This window comes from Triturus cristatus, chromosome 2_1 (assembly GCF_964204655.1).
Source record: "Triturus cristatus chromosome 2_1, aTriCri1.1, whole genome shotgun sequence".
In the NCBI taxonomy this organism is placed as follows: domain Eukaryota; kingdom Metazoa; phylum Chordata; class Amphibia; order Caudata; family Salamandridae; genus Triturus; species Triturus cristatus.
The window spans coordinates 1,105,921,377-1,105,944,234 of record NC_140581.1 but is presented as its reverse complement, the minus strand read 5'-3'; the positions used below and the strand labels follow the sequence as shown (position 1 = coordinate 1,105,944,234).

The 22,858-nt window shown below is 48.5% G+C and overlaps 1 protein-coding gene across 1 annotated transcript in view; it reads right to left on the bottom strand.

The window, feature by feature from the left end:
• The window catches only part of ELP1 (elongator acetyltransferase complex subunit 1), a 754,242-nt gene that overhangs the window by 204,749 nt on the left and 526,635 nt on the right, over positions 1-22,858 (bottom strand). The window contains exon 28 of the mRNA XM_085636502.1: positions 5,491-5,692. Coding sequence (XP_085492628.1) covers positions 5,491-5,692 — 202 coding nt within the window. The remainder of the gene's footprint in view (positions 1-5,490; positions 5,693-22,858) is intronic.

Genomic DNA, 22,858 nt, shown 5'->3' with positions numbered 1-22,858 from the left:
GAGGGCCCTGAGGTCTAAGATAGGATGCAGGCCTTTGTCCTTATTGGGTACCAGAAAGTAGTGGGAGCAACAACCATGACCTAGTTATGGCACAGGGACCCTTTTGATGGCTCCCTTGGCCAAGAGAGCTGCAACTTCCTGGCAAAGAAGGGCCAAGTGATCCTTCGACATGCGATGGAGTGCTGGTGGCATGGAGAGAGGGGTAGTCTCGAAGGGGAGGGAGTAACCCATTCAAACTATCTGCAAAACCCACCTGTCCGATGTGATGCTTTGCCAGAGGGGGAGGTGATGGCGAATCCTGCTCCCCACTGGCCTTTGGTGGCCCTGAAAAGTCAGACTAGGAGGTTTTGGAGGCTGCAGCAAGAGGGGGCATGGTTGGACTGGCTCGCCCACTGGCCCCCAGACCCACGTCGCTGGGTCCCACGTCCAAGGCCATGCAGAAGCTGGGTAGCGTGCACGTCCCTGTAGCCAGATTGGGTAGAACGCGGTGGGCCACCCCTTCTGTAGCAACGAAAGGGGCGAAAGACAGACTGCGTGGGGTGAGAGGTGGCCGCAAGGCCCAAGGATCTGATCATAGAACTAGAATCCTTGAAGCGCTCGAGCGCTGAGTCCGCCTTGTCACTGAACAGGCGACGTCCATCAAAGGACGTGCCCAAAAGGGTGGATTGGGCATCTCCAGAGAAACCAGACGTACTTAAGGAGGCGTAGTGCCTCAAGGCTACCTACGTGGAAACCGTTCTGCCCAAAGAGTCCGCGGTATCCAGCCCACATTGAATGGTGAACATAGCTGCGTCTCAACCCTCTGCCACTGCGCAGGTGAGAACGGCCCGGGCCTTCTCTGGGCACTGTGGCAGCCCTTGCGCAACCGTATCCCACACCGTATGGGTATAACGGCCCAAGAGACATGCGGAGTTCACCGACGGCAGCGCTAAGCTGGTGGAAGATAGCATCTTCTTCCCAAGGTGGTCCAGCTTCTTGGATTCCCTATCTGGGGGAGCAGTAGGGACTGCGCCCTTAGAAACCGAGGCTTGGACAACCAAGCTCTCGGGGTAGAGTGTTGGGAAAGGAAAAGTGGGTCACCCGGGGCCAGGCGGTGGCATCAGGAAATCATCCTGCCCACAGGAGCCCCGTGCTGGGCTTGGACCAAGTGCCCAGAAGGATGTCGGTGAGGGCTTCTTTAAAAGGCAGCAGGGGCTCCGAAGAGGCCGCTGCCGGTTGAAGTACCTGTGTCAGGAGGTTAGTCCTGACCGCCACCGTAGGAAGCTCCAGGCTCAAGGCCTCAGCCGCCCTACGCAACACCACTGCATATGAAGCTCCCTCCTCCGTAACCACGGTAGGGGATGAGAGCATGCTAAGGCCTGGGGAGGTATCCAAACCACTGGCATCACCCAGTTCCTCTCGCCAGTCTGGCTCTTCGAGCTGGTCAGCTAAAGGGTCTACAGACCCCTCTCAGCCCTCCCCACCCTCCTCAGGCTGCCACTCAGGGCGATAGGGTACACCAGGGATGAACAGGGGTAAGAAAGTACACTCCGGCGCTGGTACCCACGTCGAGCGACGTTGGTCTGGCACCGTGTCCAAGTCAAGGGTGAGTCTGGGGTCGACGCCGGTTGGGGGCACAACTGATGTCGGGGGCGTTGTCACTGGAATCGGTGGCAGGGAAGGTACCGTGAGGTCAACCGGCGTCGATCCGGATCCAGGCCTGGATACTCGGGGGCCCTCTGGCACCAGAGCTGGAGCCACCGGCATCGAAGGCCCACGGCCCACAGCCGAGTTTGCGGGCCTGAAGGCGCGCCAGCCGAGTCGGCCTGCCCAAAAATGCTATGAAGCGCTTCGTGAAAAGCTCAAATCTGGGCAGGGGACACTCTGGCCGCGGGAAAGGGAGGGAAGCGTGGAGCCGTCCCAGAAGTGGGCTCCGAAGATGGACCCGGAGCGTGACGACGCTCCGGGTCCGACGTTGCATCAGTCGATGGTTGGGGAGAAGGCGAAGAACAACGAGGCTTCCTCGCCTTCTTCTTGTGCTTCGACTTACCCAAGGAGTGCGAAGACTTCGATGAAGGGTGAGGGTGGCTCCACGACCGATTCCGAGACCTTCCTCTCGACCGGGACCTCAAAGTGCTCCAAGAGCTTTCGGGCGACGTCATCCCGGCGACCACGACACCGACGACGGACGCGGAGTCGACCGACGCCACCTACCGACGCACAGGGGTACTGCTACAGAATAAATTCTACGGATCCAGTCTGATGCCTGGGGGTAATTCTAAGGTAAGGAATCTATAACTAATAGTCTCTTTCAGATAAATGGCTCCAAACAATCAGATGGCATGAGAGACAGTGCTGAGTCCAAGGTTGAAAACATACACAGCTATGGGATCATTACCAGACTCAATGGCATCGCCTGCTGCGCTGTGCTTAAAGCTGGTAGGCTGCCTGAAGGCGTCCACTTCAATTATGCTGGGCCATCACGTTAACTCAGTGGGTAAGAGCTGCCAAAAGACAGGGAGCAGGGGAAAAGTATGTTGGTAATTTGGTTAACATTGCATGCTGCATGCTAGTTAGAAAACCATGGTTGACGCAAAGGGGTCAGAAGAAAAAATTAGCTAATGGCACAATCAACTGTGAAAACTTTAAAAGCTCAGTCCTTTCTGACAAATGCAGAACTGATGGCACTTACATTGAACTGGAGTAGGACAACTAAAGAGGTGACAGGTTCAGAGATGAGCCAGTGAACCAACCAGGGCACCTGAAAACAGAATTTCTCTTTCTCCCAAGTTCAGAGACTGGGGAGATGCATGCATAAAAGCAGGACTGAAACACATTGATTAATCCTATTCTTTTTTCTTCCTCCTCCTTTTGGAATGTTCCAGGTTTGCAGAGATGGCTTTCGGGAAGATTATATGACTATGAAAGCAAATAGTACTACTTTCCATGTCCATGGACATACCTTCAAAAATATCTAAAACGCTGGTTCTGCTACTGACAAGACCATAAAAGTTGCTAAACCCCAGCCTTCCCCCAAACCTCAGCATAAGATGCAATATTCATTATTTTGTTTTTTATTTACTTTTTCATATTGGCAATAGACTCTTTATTGCGTAGTCAAATAGCTTCCACTGAATTCAAACTGGTGCTATTTTAATGCTTCAGTATCCATTAATGTTCAATCAAAGACAATGCATCAGCAAACAAATCAGCAAAACAGGATTTCCGAATGTATAATGTTCAATATGATAAACAACAGGTCTTTTGCACCAGGACTTTCAGAATACATGCAAGATGATGCAGAATAAACATACATAGCATAGGGATACATTGCTTAATAAATACAAAATTAGACAGCATTAGGTAGGATCTCAGGAGCACAAATGAGGATGAACCTTGCCTCCTAATATTGCTCAACCTCACTGTTGTGTTTGATGTCCACCCTTATCCACACCCTGAAGTCTCAAATGGAATTCACTGGCAACATCATTCACTCGTTCCCTTCCTATATATGCAACCAATACAAGTTTGTTCACAATGGGAACTACATCCCTATTACCGGCGGGTTCCTCCCAAGGTCGCAGCTTCTCACCAGTCATTGTCAATTTCTGTATATGGAGCCCATTAGAACCCAATTTACTGACAATAGCATCAAAATTCACCATATTTCAACAATACACAACTGTACTTAAAAGTCTCTTCCACTTTACACATTCGGCGCCTCAAAACCTGGCAGTACCTCCTCTAGACCTGGATGTGTTGTGACTTAAGTCGTTGCTATGCACCCTTTCCTCAGAAACACATTCCCTGCTGCTCAGCCAGGATGAGTGCTAGAGTGCTTGGTGATGTAGTGGAATGCTGGAGTGCTTGGTGAGGTAATAGAATGTTTGAGTGTCTGGTGAGGTTAGGAGTGTCAGTTGGAGTGTGTGGGCAGAGCAGCAAGGAGGCTGCTCCTGGTGGGGCAGTATGCTATTTACTTACTAGCGATTTACCTGAAACTTATTATCTTAATAACCTGTTACTATGTCTTATTAGAACATTGTAATGTTATGTTTAATCCTCTCGAAGGAATATATGTTACGATTAAAAAAGAAAAAGAAAATGCCATTATACTTGCAATGTCAACTTGAAATCACTCTGTGGTGCTTAATAAAGTTTGTTTAAAAAAAATAACATTGGAATGTTGGAAGCTCCATTGTAGACAATGGAGTGCTTCGTGCTTCTACGGGCCGGTAAAGGCCCGCAGAGCAATATTACAATGTTTCACAAAGGCCTCTCCAAGCTCGTGGGGATTTAAATCCCCTCGAGCTTCGAGAGGCCTTTGTTTTATTTGTTAGAACATTCTGCCTTCTAGTGGCAGAATGTTCTAATAGCCTTAAAGCCCTTCGTAGCAAGGCTATACCGGCTATTAAAGTCCTGGTCCCTTGTTAAAGTACCTCGCCTTCGGCTCGGGCCTTTAACGCAGGAGAGGGCCTTTATTAGCCGTTATAGCACGCTACGGCAGGCTATAAGGCTATAATAAACCTTCTTCGTATAACCTACCCTACAGCTCCTGAGCATCATTCCCTTACAACAGGATGTCTATCACCTATGTGAAATTCAACCCCACCAAGACAGAATCCCCATTATTTGCTAAGAACAAGAAGAAGCAACCAGTACAAGAATTGATAACTTAGTGCTCTAATTTTCACCTAATGACAATTCACCTGGATTCACCATGGGCACAAATCTCAAACCCAAGAAACACATTAAAAAGAAAACAAAGATGACATGGTATCAGCTCTCGCAACAAAAAAAAAGGTTAAACATTTCTTGCAAAAAAAGGCTTCAGAACTGGTGATCCAGACCTCATAAACATGTATCTAGAAGGTGGCAACTCATTGCTACACAGCCTCCTAGATTCAACATTGGCTGCCTCTACTGGTAGCCTAAACGCTGCAGCACCTCTTATCAAAGGCCTGACGAAATGTGATCACATCACACCCATTCTAATGGAACTCCACTGGCTCACTTTATTGTTCGGTGTTATCTTAAAATCAGCTTCATCATCTACAAAGCCTTCACAACCAATACCACATCTATCTGCCTGACAGGCTTATCATTTCCAGTGTGTCTTGGCCCACCTACAGCCAGGCACATAAGTGTAAAAAAGAAAAACAAGTGTACAGCCCTTCTCCATCTATGGACTAAGAATCCATGTGTCCATCAGAACCACTTAAATCTGCTCCAATTTAGGAAAAGCGGACCATGGACCACTTTAAAGAACACTATGTCTTAGCTGACTAAAAATACAATTCTGCTCTAAATTAGGAAAAAATTGTTGATGCATCTCTTTAAAGATCACTACATCTCAATGCATTAACAGTATACCTCTACTTCCAAAACCTAACTACCTTTTCAAATGTTTGTTGACTGTGTCTTTGCCTATGACCAGGTACAGTGCTACGCTGAGTTTTGGCTACGTTCATGCTATACAAATATCCCATACTTAGTATAAGAGTAACCTCTTACCTGACAAACTCCTAGCCAGATTTGACAGTTTATCTTCAGTGAATTGCAGTAGGGAGGCCATGCAGAGGGCTTGCTGCCAGCAACAAGAGACAACAAAGGCATCTAGAGCTTTCTCGAACCAGCCGCAGCGAGCAAAGATTAGTCCAGCTTGCTCATACTGATGTTTCTCATTTAAATACTCGCCATAAGCATTGCTGATGTCCTAAAATATTTGGGAATAAGATCACAGTGTTAGCTTTGATTGTACAACATTAAAACAAAGGATTAACTAAGTCAACTATACATTAGTCATTCAAGTTTTTAAATAAACAAAAAACGTTATATTTTCACTGAAATCTTCACCTACACTACAATTGTCATTTTTATTGAATTTCTAGGTAATGTTTTCCATGTAACGTAATTTTTACTTACCATACGTACAGCCAACCCTAGCTGTAGCCAGGCCCTCTGTCCAACGACCTGCAGGCAACCAATCTTCACGCAGGCAGCCAACCCCCCACAGTCAGTCACAGGTTGTCACAGGAGCCGGCAATTTTCTTTTCGTATGTTGGGAGGGGGCTCATGCCCCCCGAGCCTTTAGGTCCCCGGGAACCCCATCCTCTGGGGCCATTTTATTTAATTAAGGGGAGGGTGTGTGCAAGCCCCCTCCTGAGCCTCCACAGGCCTAGGGATCCCATCTAGGGACTTTTTTTCTAATTTAATGGGATGGGGCGTGTGGCCACCCTCCCCAAGTCAATATTGGCCCCGGAGAACTTATCCCTCAGGGCTGTTATTAAATTAATGGAGAGGGATCGTGCAACCACCCTCCCCCAGCCTTAAAAGGCCCGGGCACACCATCCCCTGGGGATGAAATTCTTAATGTGAAGGGGGGGCATGCTCCCCACCCGCCAAGCCTCTATAGGCCCTAGGTACCCCATGCCCCAGGTCCTTTTATTTTCAATCTAGTGGAGGGGGGAGTGCATGCTTCCTCCCCGAAGTACTTCTGGCCCCGGGGACCCCATCCCTTGGGGCCTTATCTATAGTAAGTTAGTGCCCCAGTGCCCACCTGGGTTACCCACAAAACATAACGTTGGGGGTTGCAGGGGGTACCTTCAGTGCCTCCGTGACCCCAGCTGGCACTGCTCTGGCCTTGTTCCCGCCGGGCAGGAGCAATCAGAGTTTCCCTTCCCGCATGAGCACAGGCAGGGAATGAAAAGTGTTCTCCCACCTGGCGAAGCATTTTCAAAGCTCCTACCTGGTGTGAGCATACTTGCTTTCCCTACCCACACTCCTATGTGCAGGGAAAACTACTGTGTCCCAGAAGTGGGATCCACGGGATACAGTGAAAGAACCGGCCCCAGCACCTATTAAGGCTCTTCGACAATAGACACATGTATCACTCTCCTATAATTAGTGTATGGCCCTAGAGGATGGGGTCGCCAGGGCCCATTTGTGGCTATCTGGAACCCACCCACAGGGCCAAGGGTATGTATACCCTGCCCCTTATATTATTTTTCAAAACTAAACTCAGGAAAGGAGACTACGCCTGTAATGGCTTCATGCAACATTTTTCCTCATGTTGCAGGCAGCCAATCAGAGCAGATGGCCCAAGGATAAAAAACGCTCCTGGACAATCTGAAGGCTTTTGTTTTTAACTGGGTTTGAGGCACTCTCACGAGAGGTTGTGCTTCTTAAGAAAAGTCTTTGGAAAAAGAATGGGGATTCTGAATTTTTGGACACCAGCTTGACGGATGAATGAATATTAGCCTTATAAAGCGCAAACTTTGCCCGGAGGCGTCAAGACGCTGCGGGCAAACCCAAAACGTTCCATGCGCAAACTAGGCAAAAAAGAAGAACCTTTGGGAAAGTTTCTTGAAGATTCAACAAACAGTGTCAAAATTATTAGCAAAAGAAAAAAGGAATTACCTATGGAAACAGTGACGTAACTATAACTACCCAGTGGTGACCATCACTGGGTGCGATATATATATATGGTTAAAACAAAGCCTTGGTTACAAACACAAGCTACAAAATGTACGAGTTACTTACCTTCGGTAACGATGTATCTGGTAGAGACGATTCTAGCCGCAGATTCCTTCACGTAGAATTATCCCCAGGCGTGAGACTGGATCCAGAAACTTTTTGCCACAACATCCCTGCGCGCCTGGGGCGGGGCGACATCACGCGACACCGCCCAGGCGTCGACCGCGTACGTGACGTCAGCGAGGTCACATAAGATCCGTCCAGGCGAGCCCACATCAGTTTTCTTCAGATAACATTTACGCACCACATCGCGGAATCACCAGATAAAAAACTGTGGGAGCATGAGAACAGTGTGCGAAGAGCAGAAAAATTGGAAAGAAACGGTGAAAAAACACCACCAGAGTAGTGCCATCACCTCAGAACCCAAGGGCAGGGGAAGAAGAAAGAAGAAGCAGGAATCTGCACAGTCACCCTGCCAGCACAGACAACCTCCCATCCCTGTGCCCCGGAGGCAAGAGCATACGTAAATGTCATGGCACACGTAGGCAACCCCCCCCCCCCATCCTGAGCAAGGAATGGGACCAGTCCCAAGACAGACAGGGACAACAAACTTCCAAGCCACCCCAACTAGACGGCAACCACCCACAAGGACAAGGGTAAGACATGGCCAGAGGACCCTCAAACCAGAGGATAGCAATGGAAGGAAGGGAGGGGAGGGAGGAGTAGGATAGAAGCAATCCCCCCCCCCCCCAAACCTGGAATAGCCAGAGCAGCAGGGCACCAGGGCACCGGAACCCCATCCTCTAAAGGACCAAAGGAGGAATAAACCGCCCCCAGACGGAGCCACCCGCCAAGAACAAGGAAGGCACTCACAGGAGACACAGCCCCCCTCCGGGATGCGAGTACCGAAGACCAACCCAAGGGTCCTCGCAGAATAGGGGAGGAAGGGCGGGCCATGAAGGAATCTGCGTCTAGAATCATCTCTACCAGATACATCGTTACCGAAGGTAAGTAACTCGTACATCTGATAGAGACTACTAGCCGCAGATTCCTTCATGTAGAATAGATACCCTAGCAATACCCCCTGGGAAGGAGGGTCTGCGAAAGGACCCCACCAGCCAATGCAGAACAGAGGGCCCCACAGGGGACCAGATCTGTGGACCAGGTACAACCTCGCCCCTGCCAGGCCAAGGGAACCCCCACAAGCAGAACCCCACCGACCCCAAGGGGATGTAGGAGGGAAAGAGGGCTAAAGAGGCTCGTACACTCACAGCAGAGGAACCAAGGGCAAGGACTGAGAGGCCGAAGCACCCCACTCCCCCACAAGGCAACATAGCTTCCCGCCGAATGCCAAAACAGGAAGACGGAAGAAGAAGAAGAAGAAGCCTAGAGGGCCCAAGGGAACTAGGGAGAAGAAGGCGAGCCCACTCCACATGGAGAGCAGCCTGCCAGCCAGAACAATGCCGGCAGTCAAGGCCAGAAGCAAGAAGAACAGCCCCAGGCCCCAGGAAGGCCGAGTAGGTGACGCCTGGCAAGGGAGAACACAGGGACATCCCAGACTGCAGAACGGGAGCAGGGAGAGGCCTGGGTCACCACTACGAGTGGCTGCGCACACGACCTCAGGAAGCAAAAGCAACCTACGTTAACACAATGGAGAACAGGTACCCGAAGGCGACCAGAACCCTCCAGCAGAGCGCAAGCCATATGACAGCTACCATTACCCCACATAGGGCACGTGAACCCTCTTTGGAAGAACTTCCACAGCAGAGGAAGAAACAAAAGAACCACTGGGAAAAAAAGCACCCCCGCTGCAGGCTTGACAGCAGCCCAAGAAAAGCAGAAGGCCCAATCTCAGGGCCAAGTCTGTGCAACAACTCCTGCAGAACTCACACACAACAACAAAAGGGCCATCAAGCAGCCAACAATGCCAAAGTCCCAAGGAAGGTCGTAAACGGCCAGAAAAACATACTCCACAACCATAACAGCCGGCCTAAGAAGGCCCAGAAGCAACCCAACTCAGAAGTCACTGAGGAGGACATGGCGTAGGAGGAGGAAGGAGCCCTGCCAAGAGCCTCTGGATGGCAGAGTCGGCCGGGGCATGGAACAACAGACTGCAATCAAATGGGAGATCAATGAGCCTCTCCCGAATATTTTCAGGGAAGCCGCCGACCCGAAGCCAAGCATGGCGACGGAGAGCGACTGAGGAAGCCATGGCCAGGCCCAGCACCTCAGAGACGTCCAGAGCGGAGCGGAGAATAAACACCGCAAGCTCTCGGCCATCCAATTCATGATGCCGCAAATCCACCTAAGCAGACTCCTTTGACGCTGCAGACCCCAGAGACTTGGCCAAGTCCCACAAACAGGAGGAGGCCCTAGCCAGCACACACAAGGTGTTAAGGGCCCGCAGGGCCGCCCTGGTCGAGGCAAAAACGTTGCGTCCCCAAGTGTCCAGCCAGCGGGCTTCTCGGGACGGCGGAGCCAACAGGGGCGGAAGTGATGGAAAAGCAGTCCGCAAAAGGGGGCTGAGGGGTGAAGAGAAAGACACGCCGGGTCACGCGGCGTCAGAAGGTGCCGGTACAGAAGATGCAGAGGCACCGGGTCCCGGAGGCAGGATGCCTCCAAGCCCCCGTCAAGGCAGAAAGGACGAACCTTCAAAGGGAAGCAAGATTTCTCCCCCACCAGAGCCCTGGTGGAGGACCTCCAACAGATGGTCCGCCGGAAAGTGAGCCACTGGGTCACCCATGCGTAGGATGCCCACAGCCGTGGACACCGCGTGAGCGAAGGCCGCACCCGCATCCGTAGGGCCCGCGGTGGAGAAAGCAGCTCCCCCGTGAGCGACGGCTGCAAACTAAGGCGGCCGTCCCCAAGGCCAAGCGGGGCGGGCAAGGGCCAGACCTGGAAGTCCGGAGGAGCCGAAGAATGAGGGACATGCCGCTCTACCGACGAACACCTCTGGCTCAGGAAGGGCGGGGAGCCGCCCTTCGACGCCGGTGAAAAGGACACCACACGGCGACCATTCTCCGGGGAGGACGACTCCGGAGAAGGAGCGTCCGAAGACGAATCCGCTGGACGACCCCTGCGCGGAGCCATAGAGTCCGCTGCTTGAGGCAGGACGCTGGCACCATCCGGCGTCACTGGGCAAGGGACCTCCAAGTCACCCCGCACCGGAGACCGGAGCGGGGACTGGAGTAGAGCTGGAGCCGCACTGGCCCCGGAGCGGCACCAGGAAGACGCCTGTCCGACCCCTGCCGAGGCAACCACCTGCATGGGGGAACAGGACGGGCCCGGGGAGGGGCCCGAAGCTCTCCGCCGGCCACGGTCCAGAAGGAGGCGAAGGTCGCCCGGCAACCCCTGTGGCGGCGCCAGGGACGATACAACCTCCGACTCACCCTCCAATGAGGCAGCCACCTGTGGGGAGGTATGAGAGGGACCCGGAGAGGGACGAGGGGTCTGCCCTCGGCCTCGACCCTGAGCGGGACGAGGAGAGTTCACCAACCCCTGTGGCTCCGCACGGTCCAGCTGCTGCCGGCGCCGTAGCGGCGTCACCTCGGCCTTAGACAGGACCACCCTGCCAAGGCACCGAGAGGGGCTCTGGGATGCGACCCGAGCCCCGGCGACCTCCCGCGACACCACAGGGACCCCAGCGGGAGTTTGCGGTGAGGCAGGGACACCGTGGTCTGAAGGAGGTGCCCCCGAGGAACCACACCCCAACAGCACCACATCCTCCAAGCCTGGATCCGACCCAGTCAGGGCCGGAGCCACCGGCGGCACCGCGGAGGGCCCTGCGCAGGGCGAGGGATCCGCCGACGCCCAAGGAGGGGAAGGAGGAGACGCTAGCGAGGCCTGCAAAGCTGCCGCGTAAGTCTCCATCTGGACTCTCGATGCCCCAACACCGGGAAATGGTGGATAGGACGACACGCAGGCCGCATCACCCACGGAGAGTCCACGCCCCATGTAGGCCGGAAACTAGCCCCCGGGGACGAACTGCGACACTTATCCACCGGGAAGCGACGCTCACGTGACATTAGAGAAAGACGAGGACGACGACCACGGTCGAACCTGATGCCGTCCGCCGAAGCAGACCTAGGGGAGGACATCGACCTGGAGAGACGCGCCAAGAGAAGATTCATTCGGCGCTCCCGTCGCGACTTCGGCTTCAACTTTTGGCACGCCGCACAATCTGTGGTGCCGTGATCCTCCCCCAAACACCACATACAAATGAGGTGAGGGTCTGTCGCCAACATAAGACGCCCACAAAACGTGCACGTTTTAAAGCCTGAAGGCATTCGCACACTGTTCCACCAAAAAGAATGGAAGAAAGGGGGCCTGAACAGGCCTGTAGCAAGGAACGGATCCGCGTTGCACGCGGAAAAGGAAAAAACTGATGTGGGCGTGCCGGGGCGGGTCTTATGTGACCTCGCAGATGTCACGTATGCGGACGATGCCTGGGCGGAGTCACGTGATGTCGCCCCGCCCCGGCACGCATGGATACTGGGGCAAAAAGTTTCCGGATCCAGTCTCACGCCTGGGGATAATTCTACGTGAAGGAATCTGCTGCTAGTAGTCTCTTTCAGATAACTGAAATTCACCAGTTATGCCTAGCTGCAAAATACATTACACGCACTTCAGCAATGCAAATCAAAACTCCCACATGAAATGAAATGATCTTGATGACAGATGCAATTATAGATGATGGGAAAAATCTTACAGGTGCGCTAAACTATCTCATTATCATTAACACTATCAGTGATACAACCATGAATGTAGAAATAGTTACAGATGTGTTGTGTTATTTAATTATGTTGTGCTTTTAGGTGTTGTTACAAATCAGTATAAATATTGAGAGATCATAATCACTGCATATGAGTTATGGTTTGTATGGCTGTTGCGCAAGTTACAGATTGTAAAGCTACCACAACTGGCAGATTTCAGTGCTTTTTAGATTTTGTTTTGTAACCATAATGCCACTTTAACTATGTTTTAAGTGAATTTCAAAGTTTTGTTCAAAGACACTTTAAGATGTGTTATCATAAATTCACTTCAACTGCAGTTTTTTCTGTGAATGTCAGGGTTTGCTTTTGATTATGTACAACATTCAAATTCTCTGAAATTATTTTCTTCCACACTGTCCATGGCTTTCGACCATTTGCCAAGGGCCTGGCCTAAGGTCAACCCCTATGCCCAACCAGCTTCAGGTGGCCAAGTCCAGCTGTGCATGGCGTTTGCCCATATGCAGCAGAGGTTTGCTGGCAGACCTGACCACCCAACCAGCACTCAGTTGGTAGATGACCTAGTTTACCACAACAAGTGTACTTTTTGTTCTTTTTTGGGTGGTTCTCAAAAGGACTGTTTCTTTTGGGTGGGAGTAATTTTTTTTTTTTTACTTTTTTGGAATTTACAACAATGTTCCTCTGGTTTCTCATTCCCAATCCAGAGATTTTTCACTTCACATCAGATATTCATTCAGTGGAGTAAAATGCAAAGACAACCTTTCGGTAATACCCTGACAAGGGGTTTGGAACAGGGCATAAAGCATGCATGTTGATGTGGGGAGAAGATTGATTTGTTTTTAACCTACAGCAAAAACTATGGAAATAATAATGAAATGAACATAAGAGTATTTGTAAGCATTCCAGTGCTATGTTAAAGAGGGTCCAGTACGGACACAGCAGACTACCAAAGCGTAACCAACACCGGTACATGAGTTTTATAGTCCTCACTCTCTTTATCAAGACCGGTGACTAGACAAATCAAAAATGGCACCCATAATCTGTGACCTTGGTTAGCAGGACCAAAGATTCTGAAACTCATGGACCCGTGTTGCTTTTGTTTCCAAAATCTGTGGTCCCAGTACTGGGCTGACGGACGACAAGGGGAACCCACCTGTACAGGGTTCCCGGATCCCCAAGTCAAACACAATTTGTTGCTGGATTAAAGGCGTCTTTTCTTATACTGATGGCCCACAGTTCCTGAGTGGCTAACTCCTTGATTGCCTGGCTTAGATATTCTCCCCAAGAACTTTTTTGGGGAGTTGCGTTGTTGCTCCTCGATTTCAAGACAGCATAGGTTGGTAATAGAGCCACTTTCAGAGGAGAGCGATCTCCAGCATAGTTTGGCAAAAGCGCACATACTTTGAATTAATTGCTTTGTCAAACCAAACTTTATTCGCACCTGAGCTGGTGAAACTCTTTTTGGTATTTAAAACAATGGTTTATACACCCTCGTTTGGACCTTGATGAGTGTAGGTATTTCTCGCCCGTGCATTATTTCCGTGCCATAGGTCACTGTTGGCATTAATTGTGATGACATTACAGTTAATAAATGGCTGATGGACTGCCAGTTCAATTTCTTTTTCAGTATTCTGAAGCCAAAGGTTAATGAATGTGCTTTTGCGTAAAAGGCTGTCACATGATGCTTGAAGGTCTTGTGGCGGTCCAGGCAAATGCCTAGATATTTATATGTAGTTGCCACCTCAACCTTCTTGGCTTCTATAAACCATGTGAATGTCTTAAATTTGGTGTCGAATAGGTGCATCACTTTTGTTTTATTTGAGTTTAGCTCTAACCCTTGAGTGTCCGGGTAGTATTTTAGAGCGTTCATGCTTCGTTGCAGGCCTATCTTGGCCTGGATCAGGAGGAAAATGTAATCTGCAGACTGCAGGGAGCCAATCTTCTCTAATGCTAATATTGGAGGTTGGCTGTGACTTGCGGAAGGGTGCTTAGGACTAGGAGATCGTTTAGGTATAAATTAAACAAGCTCGGTGCCGACACACAGCCCTGTTTGAGGCTGTTCATTGTGAGAATTTTGTTCATAAGACAGCTACCATCACCTATTTTTACCTGCTCCCAGGACTCTGTGTGCAGTGCAACTATTGCCCTCAACAAGTCTCCTGGAATGCCCCAATCCTTGAGTTCAGTCTATGAGGTGATTTTGGGTGACTCGATTGAAGGCGGACTTGAGATCTACAAAACATGCAAATAGTGAGGATTTCCTTTTCTTGGCCTTCTCTACTAAAATACTTAATGCTGTCAAGTTTGTTAGTGTTCCCATACCTGGTCTGAAACCTATTTGAATTTGTGGCATCAGGTTTTCTGCTTAAGTTTGTAGATGTTAAGGTAGACATGACGCAAATAGATTTGATTCTACATCGATCAAAGCAATAAGCCTGTAGTGGTTTGGTGAGGCTGAACTTTCACTCTTGTAGATGGGTTGGAAGATGTTGCCTTTCCAGGAATCTTGGATAAAGGTGATGTGAAAAAAGGCCGATAAATAGAGGTGCTAAGTAGTAGGTCCAGTAGTTTGTATCACATGTGAAAAGGGCATTTGGGAGGCCATGTGGGCCCACTGCCCCTTCGGCCTTTAGGTTTTTCAAGATCCTTCCTAGCTGGTCTATATTCACCAATGGGTCCGCATTGTGCTGTAGCCTCGTAGTGGGACTTTCTGGCTCGGCTAAGAACACCAAGTCACCATTTGTCAGTGTGACTTGCTGTCCATTTTGGGGGTTTCAAGATGCAGCTTTGGATAAATGCCTGTCCGCGACCTCTTCAGTGTCTGAATTTGCATGCAGAACTAATAAAGCTCTATAACGCAAAGTGCACGAGCGTAGCAATGTACGGGGCAGGGTTATGGGGCCATCGCAATGTCTCTGAGATACAGAAAGTGGAAAATGCATTTCTTAGATACTTATTAGCGGTGCCAAATTCCACTTCTACATATGTGTGCCACGCCGAGTTAGGAGTTCCTTACATAATGGATATTATAAAAATCCAACCAGTGATCCTATGGCATCGTATCTGGAAGTCACAAAGCAACAAACTTAACCAGGCGGTGCTCCAGGACGCACTGAAGCTGGATCACTCACTTGATATAGAATGGATCAGATACATAAGGGACTTTATGACAGACATAGGAAAGCCCGAATATTTTTTTAACCCAGCCTCAATCCTAGGTGTTTCAGGTAAAGAATTCAAGAAATTATGCTTGCACCATATGGAGGGGCTGAGATTTGCGAGTGAAGCGACAAAACCCGCTGTCCTCTCTAATCTCATGCTAATTTCCTCCTTTGGTATGCAACCGTACCTACAAAACACCATAAAGGGCTACGATAGATTCATCCTAACACGATTTAGGTTGAACATTTTTCATAGATTGGTCACCTTTCCATCGGTTAACGATTGGTCCAAGAATCTATCTACCTGCCCTTGTGATGACTTATCCCAACAATCAACAATTCATGTCATCCTGTTCTGTAAATTTTATAGTGACCTGAGAAAAAAATGGATAGTCCCAATTTTAAAAATATGGGGCATTCGACAATGCCGTCCCGCTTTTATGGCCCTCCAATGTCTTGATAACGAATGCATAACCTTAAATGTTATACCTTTTTTAAAGAACCTTATTAAATGTCGGAACAATCTGGATTTAGACCACACTGACAACCAACGATAGGGTGTCTTTTTAATGTTATATACTGAAAACTCATGTATGAATATTCAATGCTTTGTCTGCGAATTAGTATCAGGATCACAGAGTATTAGAATTAAATAATATATTGTATACTACTCTCTGATAATCTATCCTGTAATTCGGAAATTAAATCCAAAAGATATGTTCTAGCAAACAAGTAAATGTTATATGGTTCTTTTTATCTCACATTTAAATTCTATCACAAAAATTACTATATAATCTAAATGACCCTGAGACGGATATTACTAAAACATAATGTATCCTACGATGATTTGGGATTTTCCCCCAACGCGTCCTAATTCTGCTAACGGGGGCCTGTTTTTTCCGTCTTTCAGAGCAAAAATAAAACTTTATAATCTATGACCATGTAAAGAAAAACGATAACAATCTGACTAAATTCTATTCCATGATTGCGATTTTGCACATATATTTTTGAACTGGCTGTATTGAAGACTTTTAATCTACATGAGTTTTTGTACAGAAGAAATGCATAATTGTCTAAACGTGGGCGACTAATTTATGACTATCCTATGAAAATGATAACAATTGGATCAACTTTCCTTTTTAAGATTGCGATTTTGCACAGACTTGTACTGTATTGATTGCACTGGCCATTTTTAAACCACACTTTATTTTTTAACTCCTGTGTTCTTATATAAATGTTTACATGTTAAATTGTATACGCTTTTATGGTTTGTAAATCATCTTACCGAATAAAGCTTATTCTGATTCTGATTCTGCATACATTGTGTGGATGTGGGCTTCCAAGGACTCTACATCAATGCCAGCATTCTGGTGTCTGAACTTTCCATTGAGCAACCCATTTACCACTTGCCAACATTTTTTGCTGTTTAGCTGCCTGCTCTTGAAGACTGCTTTTTGCAGCCCAGAATTATTTATCATATTGCTGTCTTAAAATTTGTAAAGTGGTTTTGTAGACTTTCTTCTCCGGGTTGTACTCCTTAGCCACTCGTTCGTTTCTCTTGCAATTTGCGCTTTTAATTTTCGGAGCCTGCTGCCAAACCACCTATGTACTCCTGATCTTGTATTCTTAAGTGATTGTGATCTGGCTGGGAATTTTCTAATTAAAGACATAGTCAGAGAAGCCCATTCTTTTTCACGATCACCAAATGACCTTCTTTGATCTTCGCAAATGTCAGTTTTTAAAAACTCCTCTAGGGTGCCAGCACAATGGTAAACCTCTCCCATCACAGTCTCAATTCCTGGCCCGCACCATTTTCATCTTTTTAGATTTTCAGTGAATGGTGCCGAAATTAATTTGTTTGCTGGGCTTAACAGGCTGATTTTACAGGCTATCTGGGAATTTTGGGGGAAGTAGTCACTTGCTGAGCAAGGTGAGATTCGAAATTGACGGATCAGGTCTAGGGCTGCTACGCTTACCAGCGTGTAGTCTATTGTAGAACTTTTTTTGCCACTTAGGTAAAGGATGCCTACTGGAAGGCCTTCCTTTCTATTATCTATCAAAAGCCGTAGCCCTAATTTTTCCAGCTGCTTTCGAAGATTGTTGCCACGTGTGTGGATACCCCTTTTTTGCTGTGGTGGCTTAATATTATCTCTGGGGATTTCATTAATGTGGCTTCATTATGGATATTCTGTAATGTTTTTATTGCATTTTGCAAGATTGCTGTATGTTTCCCACTCCTAACTGAGCTAAGATGGATGTATATGTTTATGATAAGCAATTGCATGCTTGCAAATCCTTCTTGGACGCTAGCTTGGTAGTCTAGATCACACCAAGATCGATTTCTTCTGTTATCCAATTTAGTTTTATGGAGCAGATTATAGATGATTTCCCCCTTAGATGTCCAAAATTTAAAATCTTTTCTAAGCTGGAAAGCGATGCTCTTTGTAGCCAACAATTGACAATGGATCTTGACTCCAGGTTTCCTCCATTAGAATGATGTCAAATACCTGGAGGAATAGCAAAGCATCTCCATCTCGCAGCCTGTTTTCTAATCCATGGGTGTTCCAAGAGCATATATTGATGCAATCAGGGTGGATCATCACGCTGTTACTATTGCTGTCAGGACCGGAATGATTTGTGAACATTTGCAGGGCCTGAGCAGACCAGATTTTGAGTGACGTGATCTTGTTATGGGCCTGCTAATTCTTCACCTGGTGTGCAATACTTGGGTATTGGACAGTTGTTAAATTCTTAAAGAGTAATGGCTCTGGTCCGGTCCTAACTGTACTCCCGCCTACGGAAGATGGACGGTTTAGGCCTCTTGCCTTTGTAGGAAGCAGAGGTCCTGGATATTAGGGGGGGGGGGTGATTGTTTGTAGCTCGCTTCCCCACGGTTGGAAGGTTTCCTGCTGGGCCAGCAGTTATTGGACTATATCAGGAGCGGTCCAGGATGTCTGTGTTGTTTCTCTGCAAAAACAACAGTTGATGGACAGAATGCAGAACAATGTCATACATTCACCCCAGTACAGAGATCTGGGCCTAAATCCATTGTTTTTTTGCTCACCATGCTATTCCAGTTTGAACCCAGCCATATGCAAATCAGTCTTGACCCTGTGCCTCATGGGAACAGTCAGCCCGAACTGCCAAGCCAGGTCCTCCCTGGACTGGAACCAAGCATCCTAGGACCGGTTTCGGGGTTTCACCCCTCTTCAGCCAGGATAGCTTGATTCCAGTGGCACGGGACTCACGTCTGAGCATACCCGTCCCACTCGGGGTGACAAATGCAAAAACAACAGTTGATGGACAGAATGCAGAACAATGTCATACATTCACCCCAGTACAGAGATCTGGGCCTAAATCCATCGTTTTTTTGCTCACCATGCCATTCCAGTTTGAACCCAGCCATATGCAAATCAGTCTTGACCCTGTGCCTCATGGGAACAGTCAGCCCGAACTGCCAAGCCAGGTCCTCCCTGGACTGGAACCAAGCATCCTAGGACCGGTTTCGGGGTTTCACCCCTCTTCAGCCAGGATAGCTTGATTCCAGTGGCACGGGACTCACATCTGAGCATACCCGTCCCACTCGGGGTGACAAATACAAAAACAACAGTTGTGTTGTTTCTCTGTCACTCCTACTCGGGTGCAGTATGAATTCTATTGACAGGAGGTCTCTTGAGGTGATGTGTTCTAGCTCCCTTATTTCCTTTATTACCTTGATGATGGCTCCTCTAGTTAGAGTATCAAACGTCCCCATCGATATGTTGTTGGGAATTAACAAAAGTTTTTGACCGGTGTCTCTCACGATGCACCTTGCGATTTAACGGCTATTGTTCCTGGGTTGACCTGGACTTGGGCTTATTGGCCCTCTTCTGCCCATACGTGTTGACCTTGAGCTTGGGTTGAGCTGTGCTGTTTCTGTAGCATCCTCTTCTAAAATCCTCAACCTTTCAAATAGTCCTGATTGAGACCATACTTCCACCAATATTTCGTTGCGAACTGTAGGGAGGACCTGGAGCTTGTCCCCTAATATGGCGTATTGACATGTGATTTGTTGTGGTTTTGGGCTCTCTTTATTAGGTTGTTAAGGGCCTACAATTTCATATCGATATTCACTATGTGTTGCCACAATATTTAAGAGGTCCACCTGGAGTTCCTGTTTGTCCGCTTGATGATGGATTGCTGACGACATTGCATCCATTGGTGAAAGGAAGCACCCCCCCATGTACTAGCTGAGACTTCTGAATTATCTGACTGAGGGGGGCATTTATTTCCAGAGACAGACTTCCTGCTGCTGCCAAGGAGCTGGAAGTAGAACCAGCAACTTGATAATTCCATTTAATTGGACTTAAGGGTTTCTTAGCTTCGAAGTAGAACTTATCCTTGGATGAAGAAATACTACTGCAGACCGCAAATGGGCTTAAACTGATGGTTGTTGTGTCTATTTGGCACCCGGCCTCTTGTGAAGGAGCTAATAGTGACACTAAAGGGTTTTTAATTTGTAGTAGGGTGACATTGTGCCCTGTTGAAGCAGTTTCTAAAAGCTCTATCAATGGCATGTCCGGTTCCTTCTGATAATCCGTAGGGATGACTGAGGTGGACCCTGGGCTGAGAAAGTCCCAATTAATGACGGCAGAGAGGTTCAGGGATGAAAATGATGCATTTTAATTGATTTTGTGAACTTCAACCTGGGCTGTGTGGGGAGGAGCTGGAACAGGGCTAGATGGAAATGTAACAACATCCATCACGTCTTGTTTAGATTATTTGTCTCTGGTAACAATTAGTCTCTTTCTTTGCTGTTTTTTGGGTTAAGAAATCAGTTATTTTGTAGTCCTCTTTTTTGGTGCGATTGTAATTTTATCCTTTTTGGAGACTGTTTTAATGGCGCGGTCCAGGACTTTGACATCTGAGGCCTCTGGATATTGTGCTGCATCCTGCTCAAGCGCTCTTAACCATGTTTTCTTAGATGCTTTTTTTCCCCTTAGCCTGGATCTGCATTGATTAAACTTTATAGGTGACCGGGCTTTAGCGGGAACTGGGCCAACAACACTGCAGGGAGTGTTTCTCCTGGACCGGCCTTCTTCCAGAGAGCCGCCTGAGGAACCTAGATGTCCTCGTGCGGGGCAGCTTGCTCAGGGAGGAACGAGCACCCCAGTGGTTTTCCTCCTGCCCTCCTCTCACTCCGAAGTGACTTCCTCCGCTGTGGAGGAACGGGGAGTGAGGTCTGTTTGTTAAGGTTTTTTGCTGTGAGGCTGTGGCAGGCCTGCCAAATAAGGATTTTTCTGTGAGTGTCAACAGTCTTACGCTGCCTTGCACAGTCTTAATCTTCTCTGGTGCTCTGAAGTCAAGCTTCTGTCTTAGCAGTGTAATATAATAGTCCTTTGCAGTACTAGGTTGCTCTCTGGGCTCTCTGGGCAGCCTGTGGCTGGAGGGTGCAGAACTTTGTGCAGACACAAGCCACCTTGGACTAACTCCAGTTGCCTCCGTACCTTGCAGGAAGACTGCAGCCTTGTACTATTGCCACTCCGCTTGCCACTGAGTGCTTTCTCCTCTGTTTCCTGCTGTGCACCTATGCAACCGCCTCTACAAGAACTGCTCAGGGCGTGGGAGTTGTGCTTTTGCTCTTGCCTCTTACCTTGCACTGCCCGACCTTGGTGCTGCTCCACCCTGGTCTTCTACACAGCTTGTGTGTGTTGGAGCTCCTGTGAGCCTTGAAACCCGTGGGTCACCAAAGATGTATGCCACCTGTGCGGCCACTAGGCGCCACAGAGGAACAGGATATATGCAAGCCTGCCATTCGAATTTGCCTTGCTGATATGGCTTTACTTCTTTACTTTCAGTTTTGTTTTTTTTGTTTCCTGGACACGTGTGGGGCACAGACTGCGAACTAAAAGTTGACTGCAAAGTCACTGAGAGGTGGGCAGCCGTGGTTTCATTCCGTCCATTTTGCTGAGCTGTGGTGAGGCATGTGAGGCTGAGCGAGGCCCACTGCAACGACGCAAGATGCACCCAGACCTAGCTGGGCCACTTCTGCGAGAACAGGTGCACATCCTCAGAAGTGGTTGACTACAACCACTGTGCTCGCCTCAGGTTGCCACTGATTAATGCTCTTTTGCCTCAATTTTCCCCAGTTTGCTCTAATTGCTCCGTGCGTTGCAGCACACAGGCTGATGTGCAGTTGTGTAGTGGGTACTTTGGAGCTTGGGCAGAGAGCAATCAACTTGGAGCAACTTGGCTTGGTGGTGCTTGATGTGGGAAAGTGAGGGAGGGAAGCGGGGCAAAAGGTGGGTGCTAACCACAATGCTCAATCCACCCACCTCTCCAGTGCTTCTGGCCTGCGCTACTCCACACCGCCGATGGGCATGGGGGTCCTAGTGCATGCCTGCAGTCCCTGTCGGAGATCTCCCATGGCCACCCAAAGAAGGGGACCACCAGAGACCGACTCTGAGCGGAGGACTGTCAAGGGGCTGGGGTGCGCCGAGCCGGGTCTCTGGTGCCGCTGGCTCTCCCTGAGCTCGAGAATGCTGTGACAGTCTTCCCTGACTTCCCTTGGCTTGCTTGCTCTCACTCTGACTCTACCCTTCTGCTTCCACATAGCAGCCATTGAATTCTAAATTAGCAAAGGACTGTTACCATAGGCTCTGTTGTGCTGCACTGTCCTCCCACCTGTGAAATTGTGATCCGCAGATTGGAGACTAATAATCCAAATACCTCTAATTTTTTAACCCTTCGAAGACCACCAACACATTTTTGTAACACTAATTTCTCAAAAACTACTGAACAGATTCACACCAAACTAACGAAAGGCCCTTCTTTGAGTACAGTGCTACTTTCATGCTAAGTCTAATGCAAGTCTGTTCAGCCGTTTGTTTCTGTAAAAGAGAGTAAAAAATACAATGGGAGATATAACTGAAAAGTCACATTTTTGACCCCCCCCTCCATCTCCAGTGTATATTATACAGACAGCAATAGCGCCTGGGTAGTTATGCTTAAGTCAGAGATTCCACTGAAAACACTTTTTTATTTTCTTAAAATTGGCAGCATACAAAAATTATTATTAAAAAACATTCCAGTGAAAAATGGTCATTTGATTTGCATTTAACGTGGAACATTTTGTGCAGATTTGCCAAGTGGAGTCGTAAACAAAACAAGCATTGGCAAAGCCAATAGCTCTCACCTATGCAAGAGCTATTGGCTTTGGCAATGTGTTTTAGCCATGTTGTACACCAGTGTGGCTGATGCTCTGCCTGGCTAAAAGTTAATGGGTGGGGTAGATTGGAGTGGGGTAGATTGGAGTCTGTTAGACTGAGGTAGAGTGACATGGGGTAGATTGGAGTAGATGGGAGTGGCATGGGGTAGATCTGGGATGGAGCGGGGTGTGTGGGGGTTGATTGGGAAAAATTGGAGTGTATTTGGGTACACTGGAGTGGAGGGAGGTAGACTGAGGTAGGTTTGAGTGGATTGGAGTAGAGTGGGGTAGAGTGGAGTGGGGTAGTGTGGAGTGGAATGGGGTACAGT